Here is a 19,242-nt window from a genome sequence, read left to right as displayed (position 1 = left end):
TTTTAAAATTTTATTGCATTCTATTATTATCTTCAAATGGGTAAGAGGTGAAGAAATTCTTGAAGTTAATCTTAAGTAAAAATTCTATAAAACAATTGGAATTTATTAGATTTTTGGATTGCTCATTGAAGAACAAAAAACAGATATAACAATACTTAATTTCAATATTGAATATAAATAAACTATAGATGCAATGCCAAGACTTTGTCTAGCAATCCAATTATAAAATAATTCTCTCTTCATAGATTTATATAATCCTCATGATCACCACTTTCAAAACAAAACATCCAGGTAAAAATCCAAATGTCCAGCATTCAAAATAGTAATCCTTCCACTTTTACCCTTGAATATACTTGAAAAACTTTTTGTTTTCTTTCTAGAGTCCACTGTTGAATAATGCTGCCATTTTCCAAAAACCAAGTTTCCTCCAGATAAATGAATTTCACATTTTGTTGCAAATATTCTCTGTATTCACCATAAAATCGTACTCAACTTATTATATTTTTCTGTTCATCAATAAGAATTTTCCTTTTATCAACTGTTTTGAACTTTTACCAATTAAGTTTATGTATTGTTGACGTTGATTGATTAAAATCCAGGTGCTTTTTGGTCAAATTTTATCCATATATTGGTTGCTTTTGGTAACAATCAAATCATTCAATGATTCTTTGAAGGTGAAATCGTATTGCACAGGTTTTCTTCCACTAATAATCCAGGTAGTAATGAATTGCCTTCTTCTTTTTTCACACAGTACTGTGAGAAATACTCAAATAAACTAAACAATGTGTGTTTGAAATTGATACAACTTTTAAGTTTCAAAATTTCTTCGATCAAAACCAATAACACAAACAAACTGAAATCTAACCTCCTGTGAATGACATTTCCAATGCCAACCCGAAATCTGCAATTCAAAATGTTACTGAATGAGCCAGTACCAACTTAATTTCGATTTTCCAAAGCCACCCGGGATGTCAATAATTCCTGAATGGACTGTAGCAATATGTTTATTATTTTCGTCAAAATCAAAACACATTCCCGCAGCTCCCTATTGGTGGCTTTCTACCACGTGACCTGGACGTGCGAATGAATTTCATTATGGCCGCCTTCTTTGACAGCTGATGCTTAGGTGCAACAAGTTCAAACTCATCGTTTTGAGTTAACCAAGTGATTTTTGTAGTGAAAACGAGGTTGGACAATAATTATTTGCTGTATTAAGCTGAAAAATGGTTAATTCCTGTGTGATATGTAAAAAAAGCACCAGTAAAGACTGCGGGCGATCCATACATCGGTAAGTAAACACAACAAATAATAATTTACCATAGGCGTAGCTAGGAATACCTAGCTCTCAATATAAGCATATTGTAAACTTATTTTAAAATTTGATTTGGATAATATGAACATCTAAATATAATATTTCTAATTTCAGTTCCAGTAGCACATCTCCAGATGAAAGGCCTGTGACTCCAGAACCATTAGATACTAATAAGCTAGGTAGTGTCAGGGAATCCTCAAAACTGAGTAATTCTGAACTATCCAGAACTTTAACAGCTAGTGATTTGTCTGCTACACTGACTACTTCAGATTTATCTGCTACATTGACTGCTTCAGATTTATCTGATACATTAACCGCTTCAGATTTATCTGCTTTTTTGACCGATACAGAATCCTCTGGTGCTTTGACAGTTTCAGAATTGTCCGGTACTATGACAGCTTCAGAATCGTCAAGCAACTTGGTATCCTCGGAAGTATTAACAGTAGCACATCCAACTACGTAAGTTTTACTTAATTTTATATTTATAATATTGCAAAATATATTCTGGTTCATTATATAAAACCTTCTTATTTCAGTTCTGAAGCTAAAAGTTCTGTACCAAGACCAAGAAAAAGAAAATGTTTTGTTGGTGATGTAAGGGATGAAGATTTCAGGACACCAAAACAAGGAAAATTTGCCTTCTCCCTTGCTAAACGAAAAATTGCAGAACAGAAAAAGAAACTGAAAGCATTGAGGATGAAGAACAGAAGACTGCAACAGAAAATTTCAGATATTTCAGGACTACTGAATAATTTGAGGGAAATGAACCTTATATCCGATAATGCTCAAGATTATATAGAGGTAAGTAAGATTCAGCTTTGCATATATTTGTGGAATGTAATTATTTTCAATATTTCAGGCATCGTTACCAGGTCCTAGTAGAGATATGGTAAATAGACTCATAAGGGGATCAAAAAATCAGAAATTTACACCTTCTCTACGAGCATTTGCCCTATCATTACATTTTTACTCGCCTAGGGCCTATAATTATGTTAGGGAAAAATTCAATAATTCACTTCCACACCCAAAGACTATTTCTAAGTGGTATCAGACCATCGATGGAACTCCTGGCTTCACAACTGAAGCCCTCAGTGCATTGAAGAACAAAGTGCAGCAGTCTGCGGGAGAACAAATTTATTGCAATCTGGTGATTGACGAGATGGCCATTAGAAAAAAAATCGAATTTATTGCTGGTAAATTTTATGGATCAATAAGTTTTGGAGAAAAACCTGAAGTGGATACTTTACCAGAAGCTAAGGAAGCACTTGTGTTTTTAGTTACCTGCATCAATGGTCACTGGAAAATTCCAGTAGGCTATTTTTTGATAGATGGATTATCAAGCAGAGAAAGAGCCAATTTGGTAATTAACTGTCTGGAGTTTTTGAATGAAGTAAATTTGAGAATAACTTCTGTTACTTTTGATGGAGCAGCTTCGAATTTGAATATGGCGAGTCATTTGGGTGCTGATTTTTCGAATCCTCAATCATTGAAGACTCACTTTGAACATCCAGTCACCAAAGAGAAGGTATTAATTTTTCTTGACCCTTGTCACATGCTCAAACTCTTGAGGAATTGTTTAGGAGACAGTAAGATTTTGAAAACAAAAAATGATAAATTAATCAAATGGACCTATCTTGAAGAACTTGTGAATCTCCAAGACACAGAAGGATTGAATGCAGCAACGAAGATAAGAAAACGTCATTTACATTTTGTGAAAGAAAAAATGAGAGTGAAGATTGCTGCGCAGACATTCAGCAGGAGTGTGTCGGATGCTCTTAAATTCCTTGAGTTTGATTTGAAATTGACAAATTTTAAAGGTGCTGAAGAGACTGCAAATTTCTGTCTCTTAGTTAATGATTTATTTGACATCTTGAACTCAAGAAATAAATTCTCTCCATATACATATAAGAGGGCATTATCTTTTGAAAACATTGATTTATACGTGGAAAGGTTTTCTGAAGCAAAAGAATACTTCATGGAACTGACTTTGAATGGAACACCAGTATTATCTTCAAGAAGGAAAACAGGGTTTCTAGGGTTTTTAATATGTATGGAGAGTCTTGAGGAAATATTTAGAATGTATGTGGTGTCAAAAAAATTAGACTTTTTATTGACCTATAAGTTCTCTCAAGACCATCTGGAGGTATTTTTTGGTGCTATCAGGAGTCTGAATGGATACAACAACAATCCCACAGCCAGACAATTTCAGTCAGCATATAAAAAGTTGTTGATAGCAAGGGAAGTGAGAGGTGCTGATTCTGGAAATGTTGTTAATTTGGACAATACATCAATTCTTCATGTTTCGTCATATAAAAAAATAACAATAAATGATCATAAGGAGGACTTGGAGGAGACTGAAGAGTATAAAAATTTGTGTGCAGCGTTAAATGATCATGATTACTTTGGTTCTTCAGGATGGCAATTATCTTCATATATACAGGATGTTTTAATTTATATAGCAGGATTCGTTGTCAAGTCATTGAAAAAATGTATCACTTGCTCAAAATGTCTTGATATGTTGGAGACTTGTGAAACATATTCATTTCTACAGAAAAGAAAAACGTATGGCAATTTATTCAAGGCATCCAAATTTGTCATTAAGATATGCACACAAGCAGAAAAAACAATAAGATATATGATTTCTAACAACCCTAATATTTTGAGTACAAAGTCTGAAAATTTAATCAATAAGTTGATTCATAATTGTATTGTCTGTTTACCAGATGATGTTTTGAATGCATTTGGCAATCATGTATTTGATGAAGGGTTTCTAGAAAGTCATGAATTGCCTTTGATAAAACTGATATTGAAAAGATATTTCACTATAAGAATTCACCACGAGACAAGAAAAATGAGCGATCAAGTGGTGAATCGAGTAAGAAGCATGCTCACACATCTGATTTTGTATCAGAATCAATAAGTTTTTTTTTTATCTTTACAATTGTTAGTTTTAAGTTTTAGGGTGATCAGGGTGTATAAAACACTCTTTTTTGATTGTGTACTTTTCGATCCTGTTTGGATTCAATTACCAAGGACTATAGCAGTAGTAGATATGGATTCTTAGTTATTTTATTATAAACATTTCTGAAGAATCGATTATCAGTATATTTTAGTTACCTATCGTATTTCTTCAAATCATTATTGTAAAAATCATTTATTTTATGTTACATGTTATTTTTTATGGAAGTTATTAATACATCCTTGCTTGATAATCAATCCTGATTATGCAGGCTTTCAAGTTTCAATTGCTATTCCACTATAAATACTGATTCTCCGTCCATTCCATTGCAAAACTCACAAAATTCCAATCATCTATCTTATATAGTGGAACAAAACTATACATTCATAATATCATTTGCTCTCAAAGGTGCAGGTAATGGATGGACAAGGTTTCAGTAAGTAAGTAAGGCCTATTACAGCATTAATGAGAACTGATATGATTATACTTCACACTTGATGTAAAACTGACCTATCTAATACATTTTCATGTCGAACTGGATCAATAAATTTATTGTTATTTTTGTTATTCAATTTAACATAGTATTCAGGTGTAATACCCTTAAATTTCAAACCTTTGCAGTCAAATGAGCTCCATTTGTAATAACATGGTGGTCCCCAATAAAAATCTGGACTCACCTCAGAACAAGATATCAAGCTGTGTTAAAATCCAAATTTAGATACAGCATCATCTTGTATGGTAATAACCTACCATGCAGCCTTATTGAAAAGTGACCTGAATAGATGTATTCGATATAATAGGATTGTTAATAAAATCATTGATAATGATATAACATTCAATTGTATAGGTATTTGTAATTATTAAAACCAGAACAACAATATTTGAATATCATATTTGCTATTTCAAATCTCTTTTCATATTGAATATTTTTTCGAATCGAAAATATGCCTGCACTATAAAAATTCTGCGTATAACAATGATTTAGAATAAGATGAAAACATCGGGAAGGTTAACAAAATTCATAAAAATAATGACATTAATTATGCATCCAATGAAATAATAATTAAAGATTCGATAACCTTTGAAGGATTTATTTCTATTCTTAACAAATTTTTAGATCCACGCCACTGACTTCTATTTACGACAACACACTTTGTTTGTAAACAAACAGTGTTTATTATGGGAACAAAACATTCAGTTCATCTAGTAAGGGATTGCTCCATCTTGTTGTAAATAATCTAAGAGAATTACCTATTCGATTGTTGTTGCTTTATACAAGGTATTCCAAAATTGGAATTACGAAGAAAAATGAGAGATTTCTTGAATAATTTGAAGAATAATCTTATACATACATAAGCCCTCAAACGAGATATAGGGTGTTTCTTGTAGTCCTACTTTTTTGTGATGCTTATAACAGTTTATCGAATCTTTATTAATCTTCTCTACAGATTGGGCAAATAAGTACCAAAACTTATGATGAATTTATTCATCACAGCTTACTGGATCTCATAATAATAATAATAATTTGAATATTCCTAGGGATTATTGAAGAATATTGTTTGACAAGAACCGACAAGAAACCAAAAAGTGTAGTACTGGACCAGAGTTCATTTCTACATTTTTCTAAACTACCATCAGAGTGGTTCACCAAAAAAAAATCTGGTGGAAAGAAGCGGGCACTCTTTCAGAAAAAATTGCACCCTGTTGATTTGCATTCAAAATTAGCATATCACATGATGTAAACTTCAAATTGAAATATCTATGCCAAATTTAAGTTAAATATCTTGCGAATGGAAGGTGCTATGAGAAAAAAACTTGAACTTTAACGTTTGTATCTCGAAATCAAATCGTTTGCGGACCCATTTGTTATAGGACTTCATTTCTTAAAATGACCCGAAGAATCTGTAATTACCCCAGCACCTGACACGTAAATTGAAAAATTTTCGATACGGGCTTGCAGTTTTGAAATTTGTTTTTGTGAGGTGATGGAGAATGCGTATAGTAATAATCCTGTGAAATATCAGTGACAAATTTGCCATTTTAACGAAGATATGGCAGTTTTACAATTTTTTCATGAATCACCCTATATATCTGAAACTAATATCTTTATGGGACATTTCAACCACCCATCCTCATTCAGTTTGAGGCCTTCTAGGTCCACTGGTGTCCCGTGCGTCACCAGTTACCCTGTATATAAACGCAAAATCTCAACCTTAGCGGATCTATATTCTAGGAAATAGTGGATATTCATTTAACAATATTCTACAATTTTGATTTTACTCGAAGCTTGAAATTGTCATTTGACATCCAAATGTGAATTATCATTTTGATTAAACCTCCAGTCTGATTTTGCACATAAATATATTTGACCGATATTCGAGATCAAACCTACTGAAAATGTTGAGTTTTTAACTTTTTTCGTTCGGGAGTTTTTATGTTTACGGCCGACCGAATGGAATACTTGAATTTGGCATGAATTCGTCAGTAGTAATTCTCGAATCTTGCCATCTGAGGCTCAAAATGAAATTTCAATCGAGTGTATTTAATGTAGATCATTGAATGGAAACTCACTCCGATATTGATTTGGGATTTTGTGATTAGATATGAAAATAGCACCTAAATGAGTGGGAAAAAGAATAGAAAGTGAAACAAATATTCTTCAATGTTTAATGAGATTAGCTATTTCAGTTTTTTTTTTAACCTTTCCCACTTAACAATTTCAGCATTAAATATATTAGATTCATTTGAAAAATATATAATATATTATTCTATATGGGCAAGAAAATAGGAAAAAGCAATATAAATAACAAACGCGTGTACAACAATCATCGTTTTCTTGCTGCACCCGCTTTAGGTTTGTTGAATTCGTAAGTTGCACATTTGGGAATATGTCTTTGGGCTGCAGCTTCATTGAATCTTCTCCCGCAGCTAGGACATTGTACGTAGTCAGGATTAGACGAGGGAGGCGGTGGAGGAAGATCGGACAATTTCCCGCCACTAGCCAAATGTGCTTGTGCTACTTTTGCTGCTCTTATTGTTGCTATGAATTCTTCATGCGTTCTCCTCCAGTTCTTCTTAGATTGTCCGATAGGTACGGCTGGTGTTTTCTTCGGAACAACCTGTAAAATAATAAGTCGGATGAGTTCTAGCAGTCTTAAAATCTCGTTACTAGAATGGATGTAGGCGTTTATTTGAAAGCCTAGGGGTTTGATTCTAAATAACTACTCGACTTCTTTTTCTACCCTTCGTTCTAGGTCAATAATATAAATTTTAGGAACTATAGAAGTGAAAAAATAATAATAATGTTTACTTTACCCAAAAAAATTCAACGTCAAGATAAAAATGGACAAAATAACTATAAATAAAAAAATGAGAGAAGAACTGACGTAGATACAGGAGTTTCTGAGTGGTCATATTTATGGAACCCCTAGTCGGATTCTATCCATTGACAAACGTGAACACTGCACTCAAGATTCGAACCTATTCTGGTGAAATCAAGGTACCATATAGGTTTATAGTGATTCTGTTTGCCCGAGAGGTGGCGTTATGGGTGTCGCGCTACACTCTAGCGTAGACCTGGTGGGTTTATGAGGACCGCCACGTTGCAGCAGAGTCACCTCTCCACGATAGAGTGAGAGGGTGTCTTGGGCAGAGATCGCTGGATAGCCCAACTGAAAAAAGCGATCTCGGGATGAAACACCGCAATCTCTAGAGAGAAGGTGCACCTACGACATTTGGCTCGAGGAAGACTTGCCAAAGGTTCTTTCGTTTGATGGCTAACGTGTATACGGACAGATAGACTCGAATATGAGGACGATTTGGTCATCGTTTGAATTTCCAGCTCAAAATTAGGAAAACATGGTCACATAGACCATTTTGGCGAAACGAGCGCTAAAAATGTGGAAGGATCTCAGTCAATTACCATTCATTTTTGAAGGTGACATATAATTGTCTAAGGAACCTTAAATATATATGAAATGACTTTTTGAGGAAGAAACACCACAATATCTTGTACTTTTAGATTACTTCGGGTCACCTCAGGAAGTAACTCTTCAGTATTACTGAGTTAGCATTGTTTTCCAGTGAAATAATTATGATCAATGCTAAGGTATGATAGTAATTAGGATATGATTGATCTTGTGGATGAAATTCTCCATAAATTCTTTGACTCAGATAATTTAACCAATAAATAAAAAGTGAGTTTTCCTGATATTCTTCTATTTTTATTATTCTAACACACTCTTGGACTTTGATTTGAACAATAATCTAGCAAATGTTGACACCAATTTGAAATGTGAACAAGCTGATTCACTATCCTTACCTTACCACCTTTTTTCTTGCCACCAACAACAAATTGTTCTATTTCGGTACCCTGCACCCTGTGTTTGAAGGCGTCATAAGCCTTCCTCTGCTTTTTGGCTGTCTTTCCACATACATCTTCGTGCTTATTTATTCTGTCAGTTGCGAACCTTCTTCCACAGTACGAGCACTCTTGAAGATCATCTCTGACGACAGAGCTCATTGCAGCTCTAGGTGCAGCTTGTTTGGAAGACGGCCTAGTATTGCTTGGACTTCGAACGGGGGAGGATACATTGGGTTTTGCTGTTGCTGCCATCTAGGAAACAACCAAATGATAATGAGTTATAGCTAAGACACACTAGATGGGTTATATTCCGAATATTGAAATAATTCAGACACATTAGAAAAAATATTGAATTTTGAAACTGTTCAAAGCAGAAATCCCCAAATTTGGATTGTAGATCCAGCCACAACCAGTTAGTTTCTCACAAAGATAATATCAAAATCGCATCAAATCATGTTGTAACTTTTAAGTGAATTTTGTGTGAAAATATTTGGAAATTAATTTATAAGAAATTTCTCTTTCAAATAGAAGAATTAACTAGGAGTTATGAACTCTTATCGAATCTAAAATTCCTTCGAGTATTATCGATTATTTCAATGAGATCATCTCATAGACTTGATTATGGAAAACTACCCTTATCATTTTCTAGGATTGCCTTTTTTCCAATTTTTGAACGTGAATTCTGTTCATACAGGGAATTATGAAAATATGTGGAAATATTCAAAAAGGTGGTTGGTCAGATCATTTCAAGAGAATGAGTTCCTACATAGGTTGTCCTGGTATTACGTGACCTTCTTTGAGGTGTGAAGTATATAAAGACGAGTCAGGAATGTTTTAATTTTTTTTCTACGAAGCCCCTTGAGGAGATATGTGCCTGCAAATGGTACTTACTCCTATAGATAATTCAATTTTTTTGTGATAACTTCCGAGTAAATGCGTCTCACGAAGACGTTTATGAATATTTTTGAATAAACTTCTACTTGTATCTTGAAAACTAGGTACCTACGTATTTTAGGATTTCTTCATGTTTACAGGATCTTATTTTCATATTATACCTTTAAATATTATCGCGTCTTTAGCTAACACCCTATATATCAAATTATGTCTGTTATTTCAATATATACTGTATTGTAATAAACCCCTTCTTTGGGGGTATATATGTGTCAATGGAAGAGCGGCTTTCCACTGACTAAAAATAAAAAAGATATGATGTTATTGTGGGTTCGGCCCGTCGCACTAGGGACAGGTCTTTTTGTTGATTTTCTTTCTTGGGGGCAGGATTATATTTCCAAGTTAATCAAACTCAATTGATTCTTTAAAATTAAATATAATAAAGCAAAAACCAAAGTTACAATATTCAAAAATTTGTACTATTTGACTCAACGGCCAGAACTTTCAATACAGAAAAAATATATCTCAAATGATCCACTACTTATTCATTGAACATTGAATTTGGGAGAATCAGGACTACTCAACAAGACAAAAATAAAAAGAAACCCTAAAGATCGTTAAACTGTTACTTGCCCTTATCCCACGGGGCTAGGTTGGTATACCTAGTTTTAATAAACTCCTTTTCAACTTTTCACACGAGACGTGTAATTCTTTTTTTATTCACTTCACCCCCGAATCACGCACTCAAAGCTAATCTATCTTTATAACAAAACAAAATTGAAACTTTATCAAAAACCCCTGTTTTCTACTTCTGAGAATGACCTAGCTCGTCCTTTCTTAGAGTAAAACAAATTCTTCTTTCTTAAATACTTGAAGTTCCTTGAACTCACTCATCTACTGAATTTTCCTTTTTTTATTCAACTCAACCATAAAAAATAGGACTCTTATCTTAAAAAAAATTGCTTTACTCTAAGTCCGGTTTCGCGACCGACGTAATATTCCCGTTACTATTGACTTCCCTGAGTCCCCGATCGATACTGCCTAATTTGTCCAATCCATTTTCCCAATTGATCTCCTACAGAGGGGCTTAGTTGAGGGAATTAAAAGCAATTTCATGTTATTTACCAAATATTTTTCCAAAGAATTATTCCGTTCAAATATATAAGATCATCATTACTGCGTATTGAACCTTGAAAGACAAATTTAAAAACCGTGTTGACCACTCAATTTATGTGGCGTTAATGATCAATATACTCGAGATACAGAACAAAGAAAGTGCTGAAGGATCTAATTATGAATTATCGACAATTCGAACCTCTCACACTGCGTAGAATTTGGTTCGATTTAATTTGGAAGATTTTACCAATTTCCCATTTATTACACTACTCCCTCCTTCGAAAAAGTTTTGGCATCGGTTGCCATAACTTTTCCCTTACTCTTAGCCATATAAATAATGTAGTCCTTCCTCTCTAGAATTCACAATAACACTAAGCAATTTCAATATCGAGACTAGCTCAAACAAAATCAAAATTTTCCATTCTTGAATCACCTAGCTCATCATCAACTATAAAACTATTAATTAATAGATGCAACATGAAATTATAACCTATTTACCAAACTTTTCAAAGCATAACTAAAAAAAAAACTATATCATTTCTACCTACTCTAAGGAAAAAATCAAATCTATGGTGGTATGTTTTCCAACATTATTCAATAATAATAAATAAATTCTGATACATAAACAAACAACAAAATCGAAAATCATAAAATCAATTCAGGACATCTTTTCTTCTATGCACATCACTAACTCCAGCATGGAGTTTATTTACTTTTCGGAATTTCAAAATTCACTTTCGCGACACTTCCTGGTTTCATAACACTGCTTCCTGGTACTTTGTTTCTTCTTTGGATCTCATCCTCGTCACGGAAATAACCTTTTACTTCGACGTCCCTCATAGTTCTGGTGATCTCATCTTCTTCTGCTTGGTCATGATTTGTTTCTCTCATAGGGCTGATACTCCATAGATTGGCTAGCATTATTTTTCATATATAAAATCTAATATAAGGACGATCGGTATAATCATTTCAAGGCCGTATTTAATCATACGAAATAAAGCGTTGAATACCATTAGTCCACTAATGAATAGTCCCATATTGGCGAGCGAGTCATTTCCTCCCAATATACTCGACGTCCAAAACCCCTGGTCTGACGTCTACGGTATGCACCTTGCATACTTCTACCATTTGGATGCAGAATTCAGGATTCTCTGGGCATTTTCTTCATCCTCAGTTTGATCCTGATCCCATCTTCTTCTTCAGCTTATTATCTAAAGCTTCTCCACAAAAATATATAATAAATATCATAATAATGATCATCTTTATCAACTGCCTCTTGATAGAACTGGACTCTAACCAGTTCATTCACGTTGGAAGAAGTGTTCAGCCGTTTTTCAACTTTGCTGTATTTTCCAGATGTAATTCGGATGAAGGTTATTCCGTAAACTAGGATTCGATCCAACCATCTTCCTGCCGTTGCTTCCATCCTTCGATATTACCATTTGATAATTTATCATAAAATTTTCCATAAAAGCATTACAAAAAAACTAAACCTAGCTACATCAATTCAATTGAATGTTTCATTATCTCCGTTACAATTTTTTGATCAATTAAATCATTACAAAAACAACTAAACATAACCACCATAAACTGTATTTTATTTATCAAAAAAAAAAAAAACCTCAAAAATTTTAATCAAAAATTAATAAAACTCCTAACTGTTTTTTTTTTCAACCGTTTTGCTCGCTTTTCGACGACCATAACGGAATCTACGTAATGGGCAGGAGCGATTATTTCCTGAGGGCTATCTTCCTACGACTCCCCACGATACCCAAAAATAGGTGGCTACTCCTTAAAGTTGAGAGCGCCCCTTGAATCTCACGTATAGGGCAGGGGCGATTCAATTTCCCTGAGGACATATATCTACGTTTTGTCCCACGTTACCCAAAATTTCAAAAAATGTAAAAACAAATTGGGTTTTGTATCATCCAAAAATTGCAAAAAAAAAAGAAACTAATTATCTTATCTCCCAAATAGCTAACACCTAACCTACAATTTATTAACTCTCCACCTCATTATTAATAAAAATGAAATTCAAAAACAAAATAAATCGACATAGACTTGACAACTCTATATATATCACTTCTACTTATTCTTTACTGAATATCCTTAGTTCCACCCCTCAAAAATAAATCCACATAATTCAACAATACATATTCTCACTCCTTCCCAAGGATCAAAATCATAATATTTATTTGCTTCATTATCCCTTTAAACCTTCACATGTCAAAATTAAAAAAAAAAAACTTAAGTCCTTATTCTTTTTCCGAAAGTCAACTTCTCCCTAAACTCAAAATATTCGTATTCAGAATCATCTCAATAAAATCCTAAAATGAAAAAACCACTTATGTATCCTCATACAAAACTTTTATGGAAATTCCAAAATCTATTAAAAAAAAACTATCATCATTACTCCTTAAATTTCTTAATTCAATAAATTGATTCCTTAAATAATTTTATAATACCCAAATTACTTATATGTCTCTTCAACTATTTTGAGAATCAAACTATCATAAATCCCAAAAAAAAATATTCTGATTTCACTTCGCTATATTTCCCAAGTTCCCTAATCTGAAATAAAATCAATCAAAATTTTACCAATATTACCAACATTTTACGCAATTATTATTATCAAAAATCTCCAAAAAAAAAACTATTTTTCCATAATTCATCAAACCTGTGAAGAAATCACCAAAAATTCCATAGTTATCCAAAATGTCGAAAATTTACCAAAATGTCACTAATCTACATTACAATGGATTTATCGATACACTTTTCCGTTAGTCCCATCCCCATCGATCCGGTGGGCGACGTACTCTAGTCGATCTACGTAGAGGGATTTCATCCTCCTCTATTTCCTCATTTTCAAATTGCGCTCGATTGAACCTCATATTCATCCTCATCGGCGAAAATTTTCGTATCTCAATCTGTTCATCATCAGATTCGGTCTCGCTACCGTCCGTATCTAATTTTTCCAAACCGTCGGATTCTTCTATATCTATCCCAAACTCTCGATTTCTCGCGGTATACGATTTTAACCTATCTACATGAACGATTTGTTCCTCTCTACCTCCACATTTCCTAATTCTATAGGTCATCGGACCAAGCAATTCCACGATCCTACAAGGTCCTACCCAAGGTTCCATTAATTTTCTTGATATACCCTGTTTCTCCGACATTTTTTTTAAATGAACTAATTCCCCTACATCAAATTGAGGAACTACTGTATTTTTGTCAAATTTCTCAACCCTATAAGATTTTACCTTTTTTATTGGCTCAGTTAATTCCCGAGATTTCGTACTTGTAATATTTTGCTTCGAAATTTTTTCTTTTCCACGGATTTTTCTCTCATCTCTTTCTGTCATCCCTATCGCTTCGTTAACCCTTATTTCCTCAATATCACAATTTGACTGATTTATCCCTTCTCGTTTTGAAAAACCCTTTGTTTCAAATTCCGCTATATTTTCTACTTGAATACCAATATCCCTCATCACTAAATTTCTTTTCTCCTCGTGATTTTCCGTTTGAGTACCGACCTCCGTCTTTACCTGCAATTTCTCTCTTTCGCCTTGTTTTTCCGAACTAACCTGATTTACCCTGAAGAGGTTAACTTGTATTTTCTCTTTATTTTTCTCTCTATATCTATCCCCTGTATATGAACATTCATTCAAATTTCTATTCAGAAATTTAAACTCTCTTCCCCACATATTTACCGATGGTTCAGGTTCATACTTAATATGCGCTTGATTTCCTTTAAGAAAATCCCTACCTAGTATTATATCAACGTTCCCCAATGTTTGATCATCCACTAATATAACCGTCCAATCTATCCTCAATTTTTCTCGTATTGGACTCACCGCAATATTCGCCGTACCCCAGGTACGTACATTATGACCTGATACACTAGTTAACTCACAGTCAACACCGTATTCATTGACCTCCTCTCTTGAGATCAATCCCCTTTTTACGAGAGACACCGCTGCCCCTGTATCTATCAAACAAACACCTATATTTCCGTTGATACTTAATCTAATCAAGTGGGGTACGTCATGCATTCTTGCCGAATTTACTTCCGGAATGACCATGACCGTACGTTCCCTAAATTCTCTACTAGGTAGCCGCCCTTTTGGCGAACGCAATCCGTTCTGAGTACCGACCTCCTTATAACACGTCTTTACCGGCAATTTCTCTTTCTCGCTTAGTTTCTCCGACCTAATTCGATTTACGCGATTCTCTTTAAATTTTCCCCATGATCCCTTATTACTTGATCCCTGATTACATGACTCAACTTCCTGTCTCATCTCTATAGTTTTTTTCGTCTTTTCAAATGGCAAATTTATTCTTCGTAAAACATCTCTATTAATATGTATCGTCCCAATGTCAAAATCCTTTCGTCTTCCTGGTTCTATCTCACGATCGTTCATCGCACATTCCTTTACCCAGCGCCCCGGCTGATTATCGATATTTCGCACTCCTTGAGTTTTATGTATAGCTCTTGCATTCCTACATTCCCTTGCGAAATGACCTAATTGACCACACGAAAAACAAATCCTCTCGACGTTTTGTCCTCTTTTTCCCCAACTTAATCCAGTACTCCTACAATTTTTCGCGATATGTCCCTTCTTCTCGCATAATTGGCAAGTTATTTCAGATTCAATTACCGATATTTGTGAATTAAATGACCTGTATTCATGAATAATTTTATTTTTCATTTCATGTAGTTTTACCAATTCTTCCGCTTTTTCTAAATCCAAGTTTTTTTCTAGTAACAAAAACATACCAACCTCCTTCATAATATCTTTTCGGAGTCCCATTTTAAATTGATTTAAAATCAAATTCCTATTTATCTTTCTTATACCCAATTCTTCCTCTTTCGTCGCTCCGGCCAAATCTTCAGTTAATAATTCCGCACCTATTGTTCTTAATCTGTTACAAAATGAAGATACATCCTCATCCTGTCCCTGCATACATCCACTCAAATTCCACTGACATTCCCCCGGCAATTTTTGTGAAGTAAATTTTTGAATTAATCTTAATTTTAATTCTGCATAAGTCAATGAATTTAAAGTGATATCTGATTTAAAATAGATGTATGCTTCGCCTTCTAATTTTAGTTTCAATAGAGTGAGGGTTTTGTCCTCACTCCATCCTTCTAATTTTGCCCTTAATTCTAATTCATCAAAATATCTCAAAGCTTCTTTTCCTGTAAAATTTCCCAAAGTATTCGACATCATTCCTAACGAATAGAGTGGCATATTTACTAACGGCGGATTCACAGGTGGATTTAGAAAATGAACGTCCAACGAAAAAATTAACTAATTATAATTCAAGCCCAATAGTTGATGTACTCCAACTACCTGAATAACGTACAAAAACTATCAAAATCCGTCACACTCCTTTACCTCAACAAAATTATATGTGTTCACCTCTTATATGAAAAACAACAATACGCTCAAAACAATTCAAATTCCAAAATATATAACACAAATGAGACAAAGTCTGTTCATCCGATAAGCTCCCAATTCAACAGTTCCACGCATAAACTACCAAAATAACTCTTCGGATAATATCCAATCCCAAAAACAAAAATCAACAATTATCCCTTAAGCTGTCACCAAATTGTAATAAACCCCTTCTTTGGGGGTATATATGTGTCAATGGAAGAGCGGCTTTCCACTGACTAAAAATAAAAAAGATATGATGTTATTGTGGGTTCGGCCCGTCGCACTAGGGACAGGTCTTTTTGTTGATTTTCTTTCTTGGGGGCAGGATTATATTTCCAAGTTAATCAAACTCAATTGATTCTTTAAAATTAAATATAATAAAGCAAAAACCAAAGTTACAATATTCAAAAATTTGTACTATTTGACTCAACGGCCAGAACTTTCAATACAGAAAAAATATATCTCAAATGATCCACTACTTATTCATTGAACATTGAATTTGGGAGAATCAGGACTACTCAACAAGACAAAAATAAAAAGAAACCCTAAAGATCGTTAAACTGTTACTTGCCCTTATCCCACGGGGCTAGGTTGGTATACCTAGTTTTAATAAACTCCTTTTCAACTTTTCACACGAGACGTGTAATTCTTTTTTTATTCACTTCACCCCCGAATCACGCACTCAAAGCTAATCTATCTTTATAACAAAACAAAATTGAAACTTTATCAAAAACCCCTGTTTTCTACTTCTGAGAATGACCTAGCTCGTCCTTTCTTAGAGTAAAACAAATTCTTCTTTCTTAAATACTTGAAGTTCCTTGAACTCACTCATCTACTGAATTTTCCTTTTTTTATTTAACTCAACCATAAAAAATAGGACTCTTATCTTAAAAAAAATTGCTTTACTCTAAGTCCGGTTTCGCGACCGACGTAATATTCCCGTTACTATTGACTTCCCTGAGTCCCCGATCGATACTGCCTAATTTGTCCAATCCATTTTCCCAATTGATCTCCTACAGAGGGGCTTAGTTGAGGGAATTAAAAGCAATTTCATGTTATTTACCAAATATTTTTCCAAAGAATTATTCCGTTCAAATATATAAGATCATCATTACTGCGTATTGAACCTTGAAAGACAAATTTAAAAACCGTGTTGACCACTCAATTTATGTGGCGTTAATGATCAATATACTCGAGATACAGAACAAAGAAAGTGCTGAAGGATCTAATTATGAATTATCGACAATTCGAACCTCTCACACTGCGTAGAATTTGGTTCGATTTAATTTGGAAGATTTTACCAATTTCCCATTTATTACAGTATCATTGTGTTCGAACGTACAGGAAAGAGTTGCTTTGATAAATACGTCTTTCAATGAGGAGCATCACGATAAAAACAATTCTTATAATTGGTATAATTTTGGTATTCAAATATGAAGATTAAGAGCGAAAAGAATTTCAAGAAATTTATCAGTTTTTAAATAAGTTGGAAACATTCGCTTACCTTGGTTATGCTATGTACTGGTGACGAATTTGAACTGGAGCCACTTCTTGATGGCGTTTGACTAGAAGGGTTTGATCTGCGACTAGGTGTGTCACTCTTAACGACTGATTTCCTTACAATCTAGAAAAAATTGATCATAGTCAGTTTGTTTGATACATTGAAAATTCTCCTTGAAATTTGAATTTTTTGAGAATTTTCATGAATTTTGATAATTATAATGGAATAATTGCCAAACTGACAGTGATGTGGATGAATGTCAGTAATTTTGGGGTTGATAATAATTTCGACCGATAGTTCTAATGATTAATATATTGTAGGCTTTGACTGAAATTGGTAAATTTGAATGATTTGACAACTACATCTTACAGAGGTTGAATATTTGATATGGAGCATAATCTATACGGGGAACAAAAGAGAATATGGAACCCACGGAATAGAAAAAAAGCCAATAAATGAGGACATACGAAATATTTAAATTACTTCGAAAAAATAGAAGAGTATTATAAAAAAAATTACGACTCGGCAGCAAGCAGCACATCAGGGACAAATCCAGAGATGTACCATTTCCTTGGAGAAAATACGACAAATGGGGACGAAATTGAAAAATAGAAAACCTCCAGATATTGACGAAATATCAGAAGAGATGATCAAGTATGGAGGTAATAACACGAAGAGTTACTGAGTTTTTTCAATTAAATACTTGACACCAAAAATATACCATCCGAATGCGAAAAGAGAAAGAATTACCCCAAAACTTTTTATTAAAAAAAAGAAAAGCGAAACTACATTTGCGGAAGAAGTGACGTCTTTCGGGATCTCTGAGAAACAGCAGGGATCCAGGGAAATCCCTTCCGTCTTTGTCTTGCAAGCAGCTTTTCACGAACAAACAAACGCCGTTCAAAATCTCTCGGCTTCAACTCATACGGAACCCAATTTCCTTGTTTCTGAATCATTTCCATGACTTTCAAGCGTTTTGAAATGGTTTGTTGCGTCACCCCCAATGATCCTGCCAATTTTTTTGCGTTTGGCACGAGTCTTTATCAAGTAATGCCTCCAATACTGCATCTTCGAAAACCTTCTCTCTTCCTCCTGGTTTTCGACGTCAAAATCACTGGTCCAAACCCCCCTGGCTTGGCTATGGCCTTCTAGAAAGAATATCAGATGATCGGTAGGCAAAGATTGCAAAAGAGAAAAAACCAAATAAAACCAAATCATAATTTTTGATATGTATAAAAAATTTAGCCTATTTGACAGGAGACCACTATCCCTAATAAAGTATGCGGTATCCTTCAAAATACACCATTTGAGGAATTTGTTGTAAGTATCGTCAATCTTCCTCACAACTTCTTTCCACAGAATTATATCTTGAACCGGTTCCAGCAAATTCGAGATAATTAAACCCCTTTCCTAATAATCTGTTCAAACCTAAAATGTGGATTTGGTCATTATCTTCCTAGCTGGGTAATTTGTAGTCGTTTGCTCTGACAGAACGTATTTCCGTTGAAATTTTTATCGGTCAAACGCCCCCGCATTGCTTCACGCGATTCTGTTATCCTGGAGAATATCTGAAACATGCTGCTTCTGCGAAATGACCGTAGGGTTATTTACCAGTTCAAATTCAAGGTCACGTTCCTGAAAGAATCGATAGCGTGG

At 34.1% G+C, this 19,242-nt stretch overlaps 1 protein-coding gene across 2 annotated transcripts in view; it reads right to left on the bottom strand.

The window, feature by feature from the left end:
• Positions 1 to 6,924: 6,924 nt before the first annotated feature.
• LOC123674498 overlaps positions 6,925 to 19,242 on the bottom strand; it is a 28,037-nt gene continuing 15,719 nt past the window's right edge. For both annotated transcript variants that reach the window (XM_045609395.1, XM_045609391.1), the window contains exons 4-6: positions 17,590 to 17,709; positions 8,593 to 8,886; positions 6,925 to 7,390 (exon numbers count right to left, since the gene is read on the bottom strand). In XM_045609395.1, coding sequence (XP_045465351.1) covers positions 7,097 to 7,390; positions 8,593 to 8,886; positions 17,590 to 17,709 — 708 coding nt within the window. In that variant the 3' untranslated portion in view covers positions 6,925 to 7,096. The remainder of the gene's footprint in view (positions 7,391 to 8,592; positions 8,887 to 17,589; positions 17,710 to 19,242) is intronic.

This window comes from Harmonia axyridis, chromosome 1 (genome assembly GCF_914767665.1).
Source record: "Harmonia axyridis chromosome 1, icHarAxyr1.1, whole genome shotgun sequence".
NCBI lineage: Eukaryota > Metazoa > Arthropoda > Insecta > Coleoptera > Coccinellidae > Harmonia > Harmonia axyridis.
Note: the sequence above shows the minus strand (reverse complement) of the source record. Positions and strands in the feature narration are given on the sequence as shown.